This window comes from Pistacia vera, unplaced genomic scaffold (genome assembly GCF_008641045.1).
Source record: "Pistacia vera cultivar Batoury unplaced genomic scaffold, PisVer_v2 Contig426, whole genome shotgun sequence".
Taxonomy (NCBI): domain Eukaryota; kingdom Viridiplantae; phylum Streptophyta; class Magnoliopsida; order Sapindales; family Anacardiaceae; genus Pistacia; species Pistacia vera.
In genome coordinates this window covers 581,023-602,351 of record NW_022196253.1, presented here as the reverse complement: position 1 = coordinate 602,351, position 21,329 = coordinate 581,023, and the positions used below count along the sequence as shown (strand labels likewise).

At 34.6% G+C, this 21,329-nt stretch overlaps 1 protein-coding gene and 1 pseudogene across 1 annotated transcript; one reads left to right on the top strand and one right to left on the bottom strand.

Moving 5' to 3' along the window:
• Positions 1–3,582: 3,582 nt before the first annotated feature.
• On the bottom strand, positions 3,583–6,006 carry LOC116143107 (annotated as a pseudogene).
• Positions 6,007–18,209: 12,203 nt separating this feature from the next.
• On the top strand, positions 18,210–20,912 carry LOC116143104 (serine/threonine-protein kinase-like protein CCR1). The gene has a single exon (XM_031428515.1). It carries the CDS (start codon positions 18,290–18,292, stop codon positions 20,591–20,593), a length of 2,304 nt encoding a protein of 767 aa, XP_031284375.1. The 5' UTR covers positions 18,210–18,289; the 3' UTR covers positions 20,594–20,912.
• The last annotated feature ends 417 nt before the right edge of the window (positions 20,913–21,329 follow it).

Below are 21,329 nucleotides of genomic sequence, written 5' to 3'. Positions count from 1 at the left end.
AGGACACAGTCGGATGGACGTCGACACGCAAGGGGAAGCGGTTACACTGTCCACCATGTTTTAATATCTTTTGTACACATTATAAGTTTGTTATATGTTTGTAAAGAATATATATATATATTTAATAAAAAGAAAAATTTTGGGCCCAATTTCTTTATATTATTTTATATGTATTTCATTATGAGTATTTGAGTAGAAAGTGGTTATTACACATGTCACCACGTGACGTGGCTTCACCTGAACGACTGCAGGACCTTCCCGAGATCTGACTACTTGTACTGACAGGGTGCTGCGTCAACCCTACTTTCCCAGGCATAACACCTCTCCTTTTCTTTTTCTCTAGCTCCTCGTCTCCTCTCTCCCTTTCTCTTTCTGTTTCTTGGTGTGCCCGCAAATTCAAAAATCCTCTTGTCTCAATTTTGAATCTGTCTCCATGGCTTAAACTAACATCGATCTTAACTCGTTATAGAGAACCAAAAACATAACCCATGTTAGCCTCTTCTACATCTCTTTGTTTATATACCGTGTTTTTGTTCATTCTTTCAAACGCTATTAGTTGTTCACATTTCTTTCTAGTTTCAGATAATAAAGCGTAATGAGAGGGAAAATGTTGTAAAACCAAAAATTTTCCACCGAACCTTGAGAGAGAAGAGTAATTTTAAATTTGATAATTTATCAATTTTCAATCATTGAAGAGTAAATAAGAGCCGGCAAAGTAGGAGAAAGAAAATTTGAGTCAGTTTTTGTTAATGTAAAGGAGTGCTAACAAGTTATTGATGAGGGTTTGTTTACGTTAAAAAATTACTTTCTTATAAGAGAGAAGTACGCTATCATTGGTTCATTAAAAATTGTGTAATTTGTTAAAACGACATATATTTTGAAATAGAGGGAGTAGTATATATATTGGTTAACATATCAATTATATATAATTAGGATACTAATATCATGATTGAAAATGAATAATGCTATTTATTTCAAGGTTATATTATTTTTGTAAATGCTAATTGATGTAACATTATATTATTTTTATTGAAAATTGCTTAGTGTTTGGAAATGATATTTGACAATTGAGCTTGTTGTTTGCATATTTAATTCCTTAAGTTGGAGTAAAAGTTTTAATAATATTATTGTATTATCTTTGCAAATAAATACAATGAACTCTGCTTTCAATGTTTAATTTTAAAGAAGCAGTCAGCTTGATTATCATGAGATAACTTCTAGCCATTTGTAGCTGAGAAAACACAAATTTAAAATTGACCATATAAATTAAAAACTTAAGGTTCTTATTAATACTATCATCTTTATTAGATGAGATAATTTAATCAAAAGAGATAATATTTAATTTTGATATTATAAAATATAGTGATTATTTAATTCAGTCATAAGAGAAAAAAAAAAAATCAAAGCTTAAAATATATTCAAGTTTATAGAAAAAATATACAAAACATTGAAAAAGTGGTGGCACACGGACACAGACTGATTTTATAAAATAATTTTTTTTTTTAATTTTTTGTTACAAATACAAAGTTGAAAGGAATTAACTGAATTTCCTAGGGTCAGTAGGGGCATGAGCCCCCACTCAGCCCGTGGAGGCTCCGGCTGTTAGGTGATCTGCCAATATTTATGTCTCTACAACAATGAAAATTTTACTAAAATCCCCAACTCCGACGTCCCATAAAGCATTCATGACGAGTGAGTTTGCCTTTGATTGATTTTTGGTGAATTTTTATTGGGGAACCAAGGAATCTGTTTCCTTTCAACCATCATAAATCGGTGCTGTTAAAAATGCATTTGTGTTCATTGGTTCGTTTGGTTGTCCGGATGGCTAGAATGCACTCTTTTCAAATGATCCCATGTTTTGTTTGGTTTAGTTTTAAGTTAAAAGGGATTGGCTGTATTAAAATCTGAAGATAGATCGGACTATTTTATTAAAATTAAGCCCATAGCCTCGGGTGTTTACTACCATTGCCTTATTTTAAATTTTTTACAAAAACAATTTCCTTTAAAGAAACTTCTCAAAAGTTAATCAACCCCTTGGTGGTCCAGTTATTTGATGGAGCCTCTCGAGTGTATAACTCAAAAGGTCTTAAATTTGAGCGCTTGCATGGTTGCTAATAAGGGTGGCTATTGGAGTTCTTACCTAACCGATAATTCTAAGGTCTTAGAAGATTAGTTGAGATGTACGTAAGCTACTAGTAGTTTCAAGGTTCTAGAAGATTAGTTGAAGTACACGTAAGATACTGATAGTTTTAGGGTCCCAAGAGAATTAATTGAGGTACGCGTAAGCTAGTCCATACAACCACAATCATTAAAAAAAAAAAATTCTCGAAGTTCAAAATTTTGCAGATTTTGCTAGTGGACAATTTTCTATAAATATTTCGTTATTTTTTTTGCTTTCTTCAAATATTTTCTTTTATATGTTTTTAAAGAGGATAGGGTGGGTCACTACCCAAAGCATTTTTGAACCGGTATCCTACCCCCATGGCCCTAACTCGAGTGACCACCAAAACAAGTGGCTGATAAACCACCAGGCTAAGTCCTTGAAAGTAAATAATGCACTAACAAAATATTTCATATTTGAATGAATCTGTAATGAGTAAAACCTTCAGCAAATATGCCTAAAACAACAATCAAATTCACAAGAGACACAAGCAATTTTATGTGAAAAAACCCCTTCGATGTGAAGAGATTAAAAACCACAGGATCGAATGATCTACTTAAATCCACTATAATAAAAAGTATTTACAACAGCCACAAACCACTAATAAGATTCCAGACAATATTTAGCGATTTATCACAACTCTAACAAAGTGAAATACACAAATGACTTGCGAAAAGATAAGAGTAAAATCACCAGCAAAGCATCTAAAATGCAAACTGTATAACTCCAAACTCAGCCGTTAAAATTGAAAACTAACCGTCCAGATTGAAGAACCAAACGTCCTCTGCATTCTAAAAAAAAAAAAATCAGGTTGATCAGACTAGAGATGACCTTCCGATCGTCAAGTTGAAAAAAGACCGATGGATTGAAAATTCTACAACTCAACTTTTTTATTTGACTGTCTTTTAAGAGGCAAAACTCTGCAAAAAAAAAAAAAAAAAAATGGCTATCACGAAATTGACCGTTGGATGTGAAGATCTTGTCATCAAAACAACGCTCTAAAATTTAAGTAAAAACGAAGTAAGATTTACTGTTGAATTATCGCTAAAATAATCTGGTGTGGCTGCCTCTCTGACTCTTCTCATATTTTTAATCTATAAACAGTATCTTGTCTTTCACGCTATTCATACACTAAAAAAACCTAACAAAGCTGCTGCCCCCTTTTTTTTCTTTTATTTTTGGGTTTTAGGATTTTGGGTCATTCTCCTATTTTTGGGTTTTAGGATTTTGGGTCATTCTCCGCGTGAGGGAAACCCAAGCCCAACAGTCCTTGGGGCTAAAAAATTATATACTTTAATGATATATATGAATTATTTGGTGACATGGGTAATTAAGACATTAAATACAATAAGAAGATAACACATGGATTAATCATTACTTACAAATACTAATTAAGATATTATTACAAATAATAGTCCACCATACATATAATATAACTAATTATAGAATCATCCTCAATTCTTAAACACCACTTATTAAAATACAAATTTCTACGCAATACAAAATATTAATCAAACTTGGGAAAGCCAACATTAATTAATTACTCGTGAAAAGCTTCAATAATGGATGGAAAAGCTGGAATATCGATGATATTGTAGCAATGGAATCCTCCTTCCTCTAAAATTTTCTTCCATTCAGGTTCAGTTCTCTCTTTACCGCTGGTGTGTGCTAGTATAGCCAAATCTAATGCCAAGCCCGTCTCGTCAAAAAGCTCATTGCTATCAGGTTGTAAAACAACCTCAACAATTATAACCTTTCCTGTTTTCTTCGGAATCGTTTTTTTGCAATTTTTCAGAATCTTCTCAGTGTCTTCATCGTTCCAATCATGCAATATCCACTATAAGAATTTTTTGCAAATGAATAAACATCAAATTAGATTAAATAGTTTTGCCAAAAAAAATAATGCGTTTGGTTTATTATTTTGGATAGGATTTTGGAAATAATATTGGGTAGTTGAATAGGAGAGTATTACGAGGTAAAATTTAAAAATTTATAAAAAAAACCTTTAGATTTGCTAATTTAATTAAACACCCCAACATATAAAATGACAAAAATACCCCCACCACCTGCAGTACCAGATTTCGGCCACCACCGTCGGATTCTGGCCGAAAAATTGCGTTACGACATAGATCGACCGGATCTACGTCGTAACGCGTCGATGTGGCATTTTCCAGCCAGATCCACCACGGATTTGGCTGGAAAAGGCTAGATCTATGGCTAGATGTGGCCGTCGACGGCCGGAAAAGGCCAAAGAAGTTCATCTTTGGCCGCGACGGCCAAAGATATGGCCGTCGTTTTTGGTCAACGACCGCCATTTCTTTGGCCGTCGCTGACGGCTTGGATCTGGCCAAAAAATGCTAGATCGATGAACTACCGGCCAGTTCTGGTTGTGGTGTAGGCCGTTGTACAGATTCTGACTACCACTGACGGTGGTTGCCAGAATCTGACAAGTATGGGTTGATAGGGGTGTTTTTGTTAATTTTTAAACTTTTTTCTGGGGTATTTAATGAAATTAATAAACTTAAGGGGTCTAAAAGTAATTAAAAAATATAGTAATATTTCTGGAATAATGTACCAAACAATATTTGGAGAATAAGATTGGGAATATGGGTAGAAATATGGAGCCAAACGCACCTAATATTTCTTAGGAATTGAACCAACGATTACTCAATATACAAGTGAGGTTAATTAGTTGAATACGTACAATCTTTCATCTTTATTAGGGTTGGCAATCTTTGAGGAGAGGGCCGAGGACCTTTCTCTCCAGCCTCGTCCCTGACCCCAACCTCGTATTTTTAGGAGCGGTGATGAGGGCAAGTACAATTGGGAGAGGAATGCAATACCCATACTCAGACTTTTTTTGGAGCCAGGTTTAGCAAGTTTCCATTTTTCCCTACTCCCCCTACCCCAGAATTTTCTGGCGATTCCTAGCCGGACGGGACGGAGTATCTAACCTGGCGAGGATTTTTCTTCTATCCCTAGTATTTATACTGGGTAGCTAGACTTTGGTGATATCCATATTATGTAATGCAAATTAATGTAATAATATATTGCTAAGCACTTTATAAATTACCTTCATAATAACAGCATCAGCTTGTGGAACAGCTTGAAACATGTCACCGTGAACATGAGAGATACCATTATACTTGGGAGCTGTGGAGATGACATGAGGCAAATCAAAATTTATACCTTTAATATGCGGATACGATTTCATAATCTCAGACATCATTTCTCCGATTCCACCTCCGACATCCACCAACGATCCATTGCTACTAAACTCATCTTTGTATCCTGAGACAATCGCCCTGGAAATGATCCTGGACGTACAGGCCATACCATCGTTAAACAGTTTATTCAATTCAGGATTCTGTAATGCAAAGTCCCAAATCTCTTGGCCATGAGCCATCTTGAAAGCGATGCCACCCTCTTTAACGCAATGGCTAAAACAGTGCCAGGGAGCCACTAGCCATGGATGATTCTCCATTAATACCATTGGCGCTAGACTCAGCTCAGAGTCACGTAAAAGCCATCTTGATGAGCGAGTCAGCCCGTAGAGGCCAGGTTTCTCCACCGTTAGAGTCATGATTGGCGGCGAAGATTTTTTTTCGGACCAGTAGTCTCGTGATGCGCGAGAGGAAGGAAATATTTGGGGAGGGTGAGGCAATAGACGAAGCTATTTGGGACAAGGTAACAAGGCCATTGTTTGAGTTTATAATGTCAGCTATGCGGAGTTCAACAGCACATTTTAATGCCATTGAATCTGCAAAGCTGAAAATGTGTTGCCATATTTCAGCTTGGCCTCTTAGTGATTCTTCAGACGTCTCTATTGCCTCCATTTCTCTTCCCCTCGATCAAGAAATATTGATCATGAGACAAATTAAAGAGATGTTTAGAATATTTAAAGAATCTGTAACAGAGGTGTTGAATAAATTTAGATGTGATAGGGACGAACCCATGTCATCTTAAAGAAAATAGTGACAAATTGACGTGTTCTTGAGGAAAATAGTGACAAATGGACGTGTTCTTGAACAAAATAGTGACAAAACGATGTCATAGAAAGGCTAGTTGAATTGTTTTTGCAAATAGCATTTTGACTATTTGGTTTCTGGTTTTAATTCTTTAACGTTGGATTGTATTATTGTTCTGACAATGTTAAATTTACTATAATATTAATATTATCACTTGTGGCTAATCTCTTACAGGTAAAAGAGAGGGAAATTACCAACTTCTTGACGAGGTTTCTTAACAATCAACATTGGTGAACATTAATTATCCCTGATCGTTCGATAGAGACTTTTGGGTGTATTACTTAAGAAGTCTTGAGTTCGAGTTCTTTCTCAGTTGCTAATAGGGATAGTCATTGGAACTCTTACTCCATCGGTAGTTTCCAGGGTCTTGGAGATTAGTTGAAGTGCCGCGCAAACTGATCCAAACATTCCCGGTCACTAAAAAAAAAAAAAAAAAATTGGCGAACCTTAAGTTTTACATGGTAAACTATGATATAAACTTTCTTTCTCGATTTATAAGTATAATACTATGTAATTGAAAAAGAAATATCTATAATAAATAATATTCCATGTATTTTAAGCTTACATATCAATTTTTACAGAAAATGATATCTGACTAATTAGTTCGGAAAAATGATACAGTTATCGAAAAAAATATACCGAATTCACGCACTGACAAACGTAGCACCATCTTGATCGTCCATTAATTATGAAACTTTTTTTTTTAAGAAAAGCAAATGATGTCACATATGTCAATGCATGAATTTGGTATATTTTTTTGGGTAACTATAGCATTGCTCATTTGCATTAGTTTGTTGTTTACATATTTAATGCTTTATGTTGGACTAGAGGTTCTAATAACATTCTAGAGTGGGCTAGTGGCTGATAATGCAGATAAATTTAAAGAACTCTGGTCTCAATGTTTTAATTTAAATATGGGTTGGAATCGGACAATCGTTGGCGCACGATATGAACATATAAAATATTTGATGATTGCACTTAAAAGGAGCTAATTAACTCTCTTTTTTTTTTTTATAAAGATAAAATTGACTCGGACAATCGTTGACGCAACGCTATTGAACATAGAAATATTGATGATTGCACTTGAAAGGAACTAATTAACTTTTTTTTTTTTTTTTAAAGATAAAATTGACTCGGACAATCGTTGGCGCAACGCTATTGAACATAGAAAATATTTGATGTTGCACTTGAAGGAAACTATTAACTTTTTTTTATAAAGATAAAATATTTATGTTTGTAAGAAAAAATGAAAACTTCCTAAATTAAAAATAATTATATTGTCTGTATCTCACATAAAAATTTCACTATTACTCTGAAAGTGTCACACTTGATTCTTATCTAGGATATTAGAAATCACATTTTCTCCCAACCTAATTAGTAAGTAACATGGGAATGAAATTAAGTGAATTTTGTACCAGTAGATCTGGGATGTTAGGAAACAATTTGTAGTCAGGCAGCAGGTAGAAGGTAAAACCGACCATGTCCAGGAAATATTATTTTGGAATTTAGGCCCATTAAGCCCTCCTTATAACTCTACGAATACGAAGATGACATAAGTAAACATTATTTTGGCATTGCTAAAAGGGAACTTGAGTAATATTATTTGAGTATAATAATAATGGTAGTATGAAACTCTTATTTGGCGCCGATTCTAGGATTTTGGGGAATTAGTTTTTAACTGCCCCTTTAAAGTTGTAATAAAAATAAACACAATAAAAAAGCTTTTAACTTGCCCCTTTTTATGATGCCAATCTCTCCTCTTTTTATCATTACCAGAGTCTCCGACTTGCAGCCAAATAATTCATGGTGTCTTGCTCACTTGAAGACTAGGATTTTAAAAATTGCTCTCTCCTCCTATTTAACACTTTTATTCATTCATTTTTTTTTTTGTTTTTTTTTTTTGGGTAACCGAGGTATTCGGACCAACATACTAAGTAACCTACATGTATTGTGATAGGTGACTCCAAAGTTTAAATCTAGGAACTCAAGAAATGAGCAAACCTCTTTGACTATCAGGTCAATCCATTGGGTTAAATAATTTCGAAAGTCACTTATTCATTCATTCTTCCAATCACTAAACTTACCCATAAACTTTTACTTTTATCTAAAGACATTAAATTTTTATTATAAATACAATATTTACTTCACATAAGAGTTATACAGTAAAGAATTTTTATTTCCGGAGTATCATGGTTTAGAAATCTTAAATAGAGACAAATTAAAATAATTTTTGACACTTTCTAAATTGAGAATTTATCTGGGGGCTAAAGATCAACTCTCTCATTAAGTTCCATATTAAAAGAAATTCATCATATGAAAAAATATTCCAAAAACATCCTCATCTTCTACCTATCTAACCTTTGAAGAAATTCTAAAAAATATGAAATTTAAGTTTTAATGAATTCTAAATTATATGGACATATATAAACAAAACATCGTGTAAAATTTACAATGGATTGTGAAAACATTACAGTATAGTGATCAAATACACTTCAAATTGCGGATTTACAATCATAAGAAACCCAAAACCACCAAGAGAATTTGAACATAGATCATTATTAGTAAGAGAATAGATTAATTTTCAATACATACTAGATTGGAGAGAATGACAATATCAATAATACAAGATGCATTGAATGAGGAGTAACTATGATAGACATGTAGAAGGTGATTAAAAAATGAGAATGAGAAGATTGGGTTAGCAGTGCAGGGCATCCAACAAATGTAAGTTGGAAAGGGCGAAGGGTGTTTGTTGACCCATCAAACCTGCCGGTTTCTATGAAATAATTAATAGAATCCCAACGCTTTCAACAAAACAAAACCTGAAGATTATGCTTTCAGCCTACAATCGTATTGGAATTTGCCTGGACACTCCACATGCTCCATTCCAACAACTGGGTCCCAATCTAATTTTCTCGTCTCTTCCTTCTCTTCTTCACCAACTCATTTTTTTTTTTTTTTTCTTTTTCTTTTTACCAGGGAATTTGGATCATTGTGCATATACTTCCATTAATCTTTTAAACTTATTGAATACTTTATAAATTAATATTTAAATAAGTTACAATTATGTTTTAAATAAATTACAAATGTGATAGATGATTTCAAAATTCAAATAAAAAAAGTTAATGAAAGAAGTAAGCATCTTACTGCCACACTAACTCTTTGAGAGTTATTCAACTCACTTTTCTGGATTAATCCCATGCCTTTTAACATGAGGAATTAATAATTTAAGGGGCATCATATAAACCAAAATCAACAAAAATATGTCCTGGACAGACTGAGAAATAATTCATATTAAATTTAAGAAGAGGTTATGGTAAGTTATTTGAAGAATGATTAGTCAAATATTCAAACCATTATACATGATAAACTATAATTAATTCCAATTCCTGAATTATGAACGAATGATTAGAATTTGGATCCCATTTTCAAACAAAATATGAAGCTAAAATGTATTGAAAAAACAGGTAAGGTCCAATAATTCCATGATCCGACCAATGAGATTACATATTGTAAAGATTTGGACAAGACAAAGCTATGTGGGTAGCTAGAGTTTTTAGTGTTTGACAAAAACAGTAAGTAGACGTACAGGTTGACCAAAACAGACAGTGACCTAGCAACCACGTGATGGTGATCGGCGCTTGAGAATTTCTAGGAGGTTTTGGCTGCATCTGTACCAGTATATACACTATCAGACCCACAAAATATGGAGATAAAATTTCTAATTAATTCCTAATCTATTTATTATATACCAGATTAAGAATAAATTTCGGATTTGGATCTCTCAAGAGTAGACAGCTTGTTATTTTAGTTTTGTTTACTTTCTTGTTTCAATCTTAACTTATTTGATAATATATGTTTTGTTCTTCTTGATTAAATATCTATATAATAGTAGTTGTTATAAACATAAATGGATCTGATTTAAAATTAAATTATTGATTACATGAATTAAGTGCAAGATTGGAGGGATTTTAAAAAATTTACTAAAATTTAGGGGTTTAATATGATTCATGAAAACTCTAAACCCTAAACTATATTAATCACATATGCAATTTTGGGCCCCTTATGTTTCTTCCCATTGCAATTTTTTTTTTTGTTTTTTGTTTTTTGTTTTTGTTTTTTACAGGGGTTGTTGAACTAGCTAGATTCACTTCAACAAAATCCTTAAGATCCTAGAACTACGACTGAGTAGAGTTTCAATGGTCACCTTATTAGTAGTTGTGAGGACTTGAATTCAAGAAGACTAGTTAGATCCTCTCTTGCTCTTGACCATCAAGGGGCTTCAAACTTGGGAGGTATGTGTATTCCTTTATCTTTTACATCAGACTACCCACTCATGGTTTAAATTTTTTAATTCCCACACTTTGCACTAGCTAACCTAAAATCATGTACATGAATAGGTGGTCATTAGTGAATTCTAGTTCGTCATTCTTCCAATGAAATACATAACAACTCTTAAAAGTTTTTATCACTTTAACATGATAAACAACATAGAGTAATCTAATCTAATTAATATTTTTATTACACACACCAACACACACACACACACACACACACACACAACCATATATACTGTTTAAATTAATAGATTAACTCCAAATCCAAAGTTAAACTAAATTTTAATTGTAGAAACTAAAGACTCATTCGACAACAGTAGAACAACGATCTTAAAGCAAATTCATAGACAACATAACAATAATAATGAAATATGGAAAGCATAAAATAGAGAAAGGAGCACATATACATACATATATATGTATGTATATATAAATTATAGTAGTTTGGTAATCAAACTGATTACCTACATCTACTCTCCAAGGCAACAGGAAATCACTAATCAATGGTAAATTTACAGAGTTTTAGACACCTTTCAGTGTACAAAGAAAGTCAGGATACCCTCTATGAACCATTCTTAAACACCCTTTCCTCACCTCTCATACATCCAAATACAAAGGATATAAGACATTTATACAAAGAAAAATGAGACAGTTGTGTAACAAACCATATGACAAGTCCTCACCAAAGTCGTTTGATTCATCTGGCGATCTCCAATGCTCCACCTCAATCTCTACGTGAAACAGATTTTCTCTCACTGTAACTAAGAGAAAAATTGAGAAGAAACCATCAATGCAACCTAAAAAAGATAAGGTCAACTAACACACATCCTAAAGTGAGAATTCCACAAATGCCCATTTCTTTCTTTAAAATGCGTTTTGACTAGCAGTGGACTCCACATAAGCAGACATGTTTAAAAACTGGTGCCACATCACCACAAATCTCCACCTTGGCATCTGATTTTTGCCATTCCTCACTGCGTTGGAAATTTCCTTCAGCTCTACTCAACATGGAGCAGGCTCTTGAAGAGCCTTAGTTTATCCAAAGTAATAACTTTGGTAAACATGTCTGTTGGATTCTCTTTTCCAGGAAGTTTCTTCACCCTGATAACTTTATCTTCAATCATGTTTCTGATGAAGGGCAACCTCACATCAATGTGCTTCGATCTCTCATGGAAAGCTTGGTTTTTGCACAGAAAAATGGCACTTTGGCTATCACTTTTGATTGGAATCTATGTCTGAATGAACCCCAGTTCACTGAGCATTCCCTTGAGCCAAATTGCTTCCTTTGCAGCTTCTGTGATTGCAACATACTCAGTTTCTGTAGTTGAGAAAGTCACAATAGCATGCAATTTTGCTTTCCAACAAACTAGATTATCCATAAAGAAGACACAAAACCAATCATTGACTTCCTATGATCAAGATTCCCAGCATAATTAGCATAAACACATCCCATAATGAAATTCATTTGATCTTGTCTTTTGTTGTATATAATCCCAATTGAGATTGAGCCCCTAACATATCTTAGAATCCATTTCATTGCCTCCCAATGACATTTTCTAGGATTATTCATAAATATACTCACATAGATAATTGCAAAAGACAAATAAGGTCTTGTACAGACCATTAAATACATTAAACTCCCTGTTGCATTTGCATAAGGAACTTATGCCATTTCCCTTTTCTCATCCTCAGTTTCTGGACATTGATCCACACTCAATTTAAAATGTTGACCCATTGGAGTTTTGATAGGTTTACAATCAAACATATTAAATTTCTTAACAACCTTTTCGACATACTCCCTTTGAGATAGTACTATCCTCTTTGTTTTCCTATCTCTTTCAATGTTCATGACTAAAATCTTCTTAACTTTCCCCCAGTCTTTCATTTCAAATTGCCTATTCATTTCAATCTTAAATCTAGCAATTTCAGAAACATCCCTTCAGGCCAACAACATATCATCAACATAAAGAGCTAAGTAAAGATAACAGTCACCATACAAACATTTGAAGTAAAGATAGCCATCAAAATTGCTTCTCTTGAAACCAACATTAATCATAAAACTATCAAACTTCCTATACCATTGCCTAGGTGACTGTTTCAACCCATACAAAGACTTCTTTAAAAGACACACTTGATTTTTAGAACCATTTTCAAACATTTCAGGTTGTTCCATCCATATTCTCTTTTCTAAATCACCATGCAAGAAGGCTGTTTTAACATCAAGCTGCTCTAATTCAAGTTCAAATTGAGCCACCAAAGATAAGAGGACCCTAATAGTTGTATGCCTCACCACAGGTGAAAATATTTCAGTGTAATCTACCCCCTCAACTTGTATAAAGCCCTTTGCTACTAACCTAGCTTTAAATCTAGGTGCCTCTACCGCTGAAATTCCCTCATTTCTTTTGAAAACCCATTTACACATGACAACCCTACTGCCCTCAAGTTTATTGATAAGGATCAAAGTCTTGTTCTTCATCAAGGACTCATACTCCTCTTGCATAGCTAACTTCCATAGCTTAGACTCTTTACTCTCAATGGCTTCTTTAATCCACAACTTAGACTCTTTACTCTCAATGGCTTCTTTAACTGTCTTAGATTCTTCTTCTATCTATTCAACAACTTGGAGTGCAAATGCAACGATGTCAGCATGTGAATATCTACTAGGCAACCTAATTTCTCTCCTTTGCCTATCTTTAGCCAACTGATAGTTTTGGAGCTCATTTTCTTTATCATGAGTTAAATCATCCTCATTCTCCACTAAGGCAGGTTTCTCATCTTGGAATTGAAAATCTTTTTGCTAATAGTCTGGTTGCAAACTACCAAGATTTTAGTAGAAGCTTCATCACCCAATTCAAAACTAATGACTTTAGATATTTCACTAGTTTCACCAGCCTTCTCACTCAGACCACCTAATTCTTCTTCATTGAACCTAACATCTCTACTGACTATACATTGTTTCTTAGTAACATCCCAGCACTTATACCCTTTTACCCCATCAAGATAGCCTATGAAAATACACCTAGTGGCCCTAGGATATAACTTATCTGAGTTGTCATGCATAAAGACAGTGTTTATTGCTATGATACCCAGTCCATCTTTCAATAGGTGTTTTGAACTCAATGGCTGAGGAGGGAATCGTATTAATAAAAAACACTGTTGTATGAGTAGCTTCTACCCAGAATTTGGTAGGGAGTTTGGCACAAGACAATAGACTTCTAACCTTTTCCAAGATAGTCCTATTCATCCTCTTAGCTAGCCCATTTTGTTGAGGTATATACCTAACTATTCTATGTCTCAGAATTCCACTATCTTTACACAGTTAATCAAACTCCTCATTAATGAACTCTAACCCATTATCAATTCTTAATTTTCTAATTCTCTTCCCTGTCTGATCCTCAATCATGACTTTTCACTCCTTGAATTTACTAAAGGCTTCCCTTTACTCTTCAAGAAGTATATCCACACTCTCCTAAAGTATTCATCTCTGATGCTAATGAAGAATTTACAACCCCCCAAGGATGGATATTTAGTTGGCCCCCACACATCAGAATGAATGTAGTCTAGGATGGACTTAGAACAGTGTTTCCCTACACTAAACCTAATCTTGCTCATCTTTCCATAAATGCAATGATCACAAAAGCTTAGTTTCTCTATTTTGCCCCCTCTTAAGACCTTTTACTTGCTTAGCTCAACTAAACCCTTTTCACTAACATGTCCTAATCTCTTATGCCATAAAGAGATTTTGTGTTAGGCTTCTGAGATAATGACACAGCTACTGTTCCAGTGATGGTTGAACCATTTAGAACATACAACCCATTCTTCCTGTCTCCATTCATCACAACTAAAGACCCTTTAGTGATCTTAAGAACTCCACCTTGAGCCTTATAGCTATACCCATTAGAATCTAAGCTTCCTAAGGAAATTAAATTCCTTTTAACTCTGGTACGTATCTGACCTCTGTGAGTAATTTTGAACTACCATCATGCAAGCTTAGTCCAACATCTCCAATTCCTAAGACTCTACATACAACATTATTACCCATCAAGACTTTCCCAAACTCTAACTTTAAAGTTCATAAAAAAACTCCTATTTGGAGTCATATGGAATGTACACCCTAAATAAAGAATCCATTCAGAATCCATTTCCGTTTCAGAAGCCACCAATACATCTGAACTCTCATACCCATCAGAAACTATATCTACACTCCCACTAGCATCCTTTTCCCTTGATTTTTCTTCCTATCAAGACAGTCCCTTTTGAAATGGCCTTCTTTATGATAGTAAAAGCATTTTCTCACAAATTTTGACTTTGATTTTGATCTCCCGCTGAAATGCCCTTTCTTATGACTTTTCTTTTCAAATCCACCTCTCACATTAAGCCCCTCACCATCTAGCTTACCCTCTTTCCTAAATTCAAAATCCTTTGCAATGTTTGCCACCACAACTTCATCTAGCTCAACGGTCTGCCTACCATACTTCAAAGTATCAACAAAGTTTGTATACATTTTTGGCAAAGAATTTATGAGAATGACAACTTGATCCTCATCCTCAACCTTGACACTTAGACTCTCTAAATCCTAAACCAATTTCATGAAATCATTCATATTCTCTCCTAAAGATTTACTCTCATCCATTTTAAAACCAAAGAACTTCTGTTTTAAAATTAACCTATTCAGAGAAGATTTGGACAGGTACAAAGAGTCTAATTTTTCCCAAACCCTTGCTGGTGTAGCCATCTTCTTTACCTCTCTCAAGACTGTCTCCTAACCCAAGTATCAAGGTGCTATGGGCTTTGTCTAAGAGTTCTTTCTTTTCTTTCTTAGTTAAGGACTTTGGTAAACTACCTTCACCCTCTAGGGTAGCTGACAGACCATCCTTAACTAACACATCTCTTATTTTCATCTTCCATAAACCATAATCATTGTCTCCAGTGAATTTCTCTACCTCAAACTTATACATATCTAGGTTTTAATCTCTCACCGTTACTCAGAGATGAAAAGCCGCAAAAATCAAGATCTAGAAACTCTAAGTCAAGAAACCCATAACTAGTATTTTTAGATCTAACCCTAGACAGTCACAAATTCAAAGAATCTTTAATACCCAGACCTAATCTGGCTCTGATACCACTTGTAGAAACTAAAGACTCATTCGACAACAGTAGAACAACAATCTTAAAGCAAATTCACAAACGACATAACAATAATAATGAAATATGGAAAGCATAAAATAGAGAAAGGAACACAAAAATTATAGTGGTTCGGTAATCAAACTGATTACCTACATCCACTCTCCAGGGTGAGCAAGAAATCACTAATCAATGGTAAACTTATAAAGTTTTAGACACCTTCTAGTATACAAAGAAACCCAGGATACCCTCTATGAACCATTCGTAAACACCCTTGCCTCAGCTCTCATACATCCAAATACAAAAGATCATAAGACATTTATACAAAGAAAAAGGAGACAACCGTGTAACAAACCATATGACAAGTCCTCACCAAAGCTGTTTGATTCATCTGGTGATCTACAATGCTCCACCTCAATCGCCATTTGCAACAAAGTTTCTCTCACTGTAACCAAGAGAAAATCAAGAAGAAACCAGCAATGCAACTTAAAATAGATAAGGTCGACCAACACACATCCTAAAGTAAGAATTCCACAAATGCCTGTTTCTTTCTTTAAAATGCCTTTTGACTAGCAGTGGACTTCACATAAGTAGACATGTTTAAAAAATGATGCCACATCATTAACATATACCTATGTTTCCAAACCAAATTTCCAACTTTTTCAATCAATTTTTCGACTTTAATCTTAGGGAAACAACTATTAATGATGAAATTATTGCTTCAATTTGTTAAGAATTTGGAATGGCAAAAAAATTGAACTTCAAATTATTAGAAAAAGAGCGAAAGTGAATAAAATGTTGGCTTTTGAATGAGAATAATTTTAAAATCCTAATAATCGTTGGTTAATATAGTCTTAAAATTTTTATAAATATGGTTATTTTTGTTTAACCCTCCATTTTTTTGTTAATTTATTGATATCCCACTTTCAAATTTGTATTGAAACTTTATGTGTTCTGTTAGTTTAAACTATAAAATTAAAAATGTATATACATTAAGAGCAGATATAAATTAACACAAGTATAAGATTTTTTTTTTTTTGGTAATCGGGGTATGCGAGCCTGTTTGTGCGCATCTCAACTGTTTCTAAGGTCTATTGAATATCCTATAAACCCAAAGGATCAGGTAAACAATAATATTATTATGGTAAATGACTCTAAGGTTTAAACATAAAAACTTAAGGAAGTGAACAAACCTTCTTTGATCGGTAGACTATTTCAGTATAGGAAAATTAATGTTAACAAGTTGTCAATTTATCATATTATAGTGCGACTGACATCTTACATTAAATAGGTACATTGATTGAAGTAGATTTGATTCCAAAGGGTACGTAACATAATAAATTGCAATCCAAATCAACCGCGGGGGGGTGGGGTGGGGTGTTGGGTGGGGGTTTTTGGGTGTTAGATTAAAAATGTAATTAAGTAAAAGACGGTACATACATAGTCAAATATATATTTCTTAAAATATGAATAATAACAGGCAAGTGGGTAAGTGGTCACACTCTGTACTGTTTGTAATTTCTATCCATCCATTAATGAAAAAATAGACACTAGTGTTTAGATTACGACAACCTTCTGAAAAACCCCACTCGGTTCACCGTACACTTCCCATATTTTCATATCCTCCTGTGCTGTCTTTTCTCTGTTTCTTACGTAGCCTCAGCGCTAACTTCTTCTTCGTTTCGATAAGCACAACTGCTTTCTTAATTTGTAATTCTCTGATAATGAATTTGATTTCGTATAATCGTTGTCAACAACAATCATGCATGATTATCAGTAAAATTTACTCATGAAACTCCATTTGAACCACCCTTTTTCAAAAAAGGTTTGGTTATGACTTATGACTTATGACTACCTGAAATTCAAACACCATGTTCTGCGCTCAAAATAAGATGCAATTATTTATCAAGTTTATATCAATAATTAATCATATTGGGATACCAATTGTTACAAAATTAATCTCAAGGGGCTAGCTGACACTCAAGAAGATTTGCTTAATTCTTTGAATTTTTGGATTCAAATATTTAAGTTATCTATCACAATAACATTATGACTTATTTAGTTCTTTAGATTTGTAAGATATTTAATGGACTTCAGAGATTAATTAAAATATACGCAAATTAGTTCGAACACTCAAATTATTCACCTTATAGGATCGACTTGTAAAGGTAGAGAGTCTAGGGTTAATAAACCACCTACTAATCTTATATATAGTAAATGTGAGATCATAAAAGAATAATGTAGGATCTAATGGTATTTTAGATTTTTCCTTCGTTTTGTCATGGACGGAGGAATCCAACATCTTTAAGAAAATGAAAAATTATTATCATTTCAACTTAATTTCTTATGGAATAATTGCCATCTAAGATTAAGATTGCATTTTTCAACTACGAAAATGTGGTTCGCGGTAATTAGTGAAGTAGATTTTGAATTGTTAACGGTCCTAGCAAACTGTAAAAATGGCGACACGCACGTTCTTCTATCGTCACCACCAAGGCACCAACACATCAACAAGAACAACAAACACTTGAAACATACAACTCAACTCAACTCAACACAACACAACACAACACTCCACTCCTCCTACGAGTCCATGACTTTAATTCTTCATCCAAACCCAAACCCAAGCCATCAAAACCATGCGCATTCTGATTACCTCTTTTCTTCTCTTCTCTGTTCTACTCCTTCTCTCTTCCAATGGCGCATCTGGGTTCGGCTCAATGGGTCCTATCTCCGCATCTTTTGGTCAAAATAGCTTCTTTTGCGCCATTGACGCCAGTGGCAAACAAGACGTTCTTTGCTGGGCAAAGAACACTTCTTCGTTATCTTCTTCATCTTCAACAACAAGCGCTGCTTATTTTAGTAACATTCCTCCGATGGCAGCTCTCTCTGGCGGTGAAGGATTTCTGTGCGGTATATTAGCTAACACTTCACAAGCGTTTTGTTGGAGTTCAAATAGTTCATCAGGTATAGATCTTGTACCTTCTGTTTTTAAAACCACTGCTTATTCACATATCGCTGCTGGGAAGAATCATGTGTGTGCTATAAGAGGGTCTTATTATTCTGATCACGATTCGGGTATTGTTGATTGTTGGGATATTTTGAGAAGTGGTAATAATAATACTTTGAGTTCTGTACAAAGTACCATGTTTTATGATGAGTATGTTAGTACTCTTGTTCTTAAATATGTCGTGTCCGGTGAGGGGTTTAGTTGTGGTGGGGTTAGAGACGGCGGTGTTGTTTGTTGGGGACCAAACTCTGGGAGTTTAGGAGTCTCTAATGTGACAGAAAATTTCACAGTTTTAGCTTCAGCAAAAGAATCTCTTTGTGGGATTTTAGATTTATCTGGCGAGGTCAAATGTTGGGGTTCTAATGATGATTCAAGTTTAGTTCCTCGAGTCGGGATCCGATTTGTGTCGTTGGCTGCTGGTGCCAATCATTTTTGTGGTATTAGAGAAGATAATCATGGAGTTGATTGCTGGGGAAGCTTTAATTTTTCATCTGTTCCGAAGAATTCTGGGTTTATGGCTATTGCTTCATCTGATTTTACAACGTGTGGTATCAGGGAAAATGATTTGGTTCTTGACTGCTGGTTTGCTAATTCCTCCTTGCCGGCTGATTATGATCCTCCTTTGGAGTTGTGTAGTCCAGGACTTTGTACACCTGGTCCTTGTAACGTTGGGGAGTTTGCCTTCAATGCAAGTATGCTAAATGAGCCGGATTTGACAAGCTTGTGTGTTAGAAAGGATCTGAAAATTTGTTCACCCTGTGGAACAAATTGTTCTGGAGGATTCTTCTTGTCTAGTCCGTGCACTGATAATGCTGACCGAGTATGCACAGCCTGCTCACTTTGCCAGAGTAGTTCTTGTTGGGATGTTTGTGGGCTTCAATCTTCTACAGAAAGGCATTGGCATCAGTTTCGCCGTTTAGTTCTCATAGTTGGTTGTTCTGCAGCAGGTTTGTTACTGCTAATAATTAGCTGGTGTATACTTCCGCATGTTTGTACCACTAGAACAGAAGATGGATCAAAAAAACAATTCAAATCATGCATTGGTAAACCAGAATTAGCCACTGATGCTACTGCTGATTCACTTCCTCCTCCAATTGCTACCTGTCCTGGGGTGGCTCAAGTTTTCCGACTCTCAGAGCTGAAAGATGCTACCAATGGGTTTAAGGAGTTTAATGAACTTGGCAGGGGAAGCTATGGTTTTGTTTACAAAGCTGTCCTTGCAGATGGGCGGCAAGTTGCTGTCAAGCGAGCTAATGCAGCCACAATAATTCACTCTAATATCCGAGAATTTGAAATGGAGTTGGAAATCCTTTGCAGTATCAGGCATAGCAATATTGTGAATTTGCTCGGTTATTGCTTAGAGATGGGGGAGAGGCTTCTTGTTTATGAGTTTATGCCCCATGGAACACTTCATGACCATCTCCATGGTGGACTTTCTCCTCTAAATTGGAGCCTGAGGCTGAAAATTTCAATGCAGGCAGCTAAAGGGCTTGAGTACCTCCACAAGGAAGCTGTTCCACCAATTGTGCATCGAGATGTTAAGACTTTAAACATTCTCTTAGATTCCGATTGGGGAGCTAGAATTGCTGATTTCGGGCTTCTTACATCTAATGAGAGGGATTTCAGTGGAGACATACAGAATGATGTGTACAACTTTGGGATTGTAGTATTAGAGATTCTTAGCGGGAGAAAAGCGTACGATAGAGAATACACACCTCCTGGTATAGTTGAGTGGACATTGCCCTTGATTAAACAGGGTAAGGCAGCTGCAATAATCGATCGGTATGTGGCGCTACCAAGAAATGTTGAGCCTTTGCTAAAACTAGCGGATATAGCAGAATTGTGTATTAGGGAAAATCCAAGTGAGCGTCCTACTATGTCAGAAGTGGCAACATGGTTGGAGCAAATTGTGAAGGAAGGTTTGATCTTGTAGTCTTCAGCTCAAGTCTCATACTTTCGGTAAAATCAAGTTGATAAATACTTCATCTTCATTGAGTAGTGCCATTTGGAAACTGTAAATTTGTATGAGCTTCTTGCATATGACGACGCATACCGGTTCACACCCTCTCTAAGCCCTTTTTTTGTATTTTTTTTACTTCTATTTTCTCCGTGCTTGTTTCAGTTTATCTCCACAAAGTAAAGGAGATGCAATTTTTTCTACATTCTACATTTGTTCATTCTATGGAAATGGATTAAATAGGTATGCCCTCTTGTGTAACAATTGGAACTTGTATTTCAGGAATAAAAAAATGGGCCGTAACATTGTCATTTATCAAGAATAGAATACTTTTCTTTTCTTCCTTTTTATGTACTGGGTATGATTATTTAATAACCTTTTAAGTTCGCATAAAGAAAAAACTCTGTTCTCATAATTTCTATGTTACTCTAGTTATCTGCTAATTTGCTCTTTCACTGCAGTTATTATATTTTAATTTCGTTGTAGTTATCACCATGATTATGATTCTTTGGGAACAACGTGAATGCTCACTTACAGCTTCAATAACTCAATGTATCAAAACACAACTTATATAAATTTATGCAGTCATAAATTCATAATATCTATGTCTCCATTGTCACAATACTTTATAATTACGAAATAGTTTATATACAATGTTGTTATAATCCGTTAAAGAAAAAATCAATTCTATTTTAAATCAAAGATATTGTCC

Coding starts and splice junctions, on each gene's coding strand:
- LOC116143104 (XM_031428515.1), top strand. CDS start 18,290: ATGCGCATTCTGATTACCTCTTTTCTTCTCTTCTCTGTTCTACTCCTT.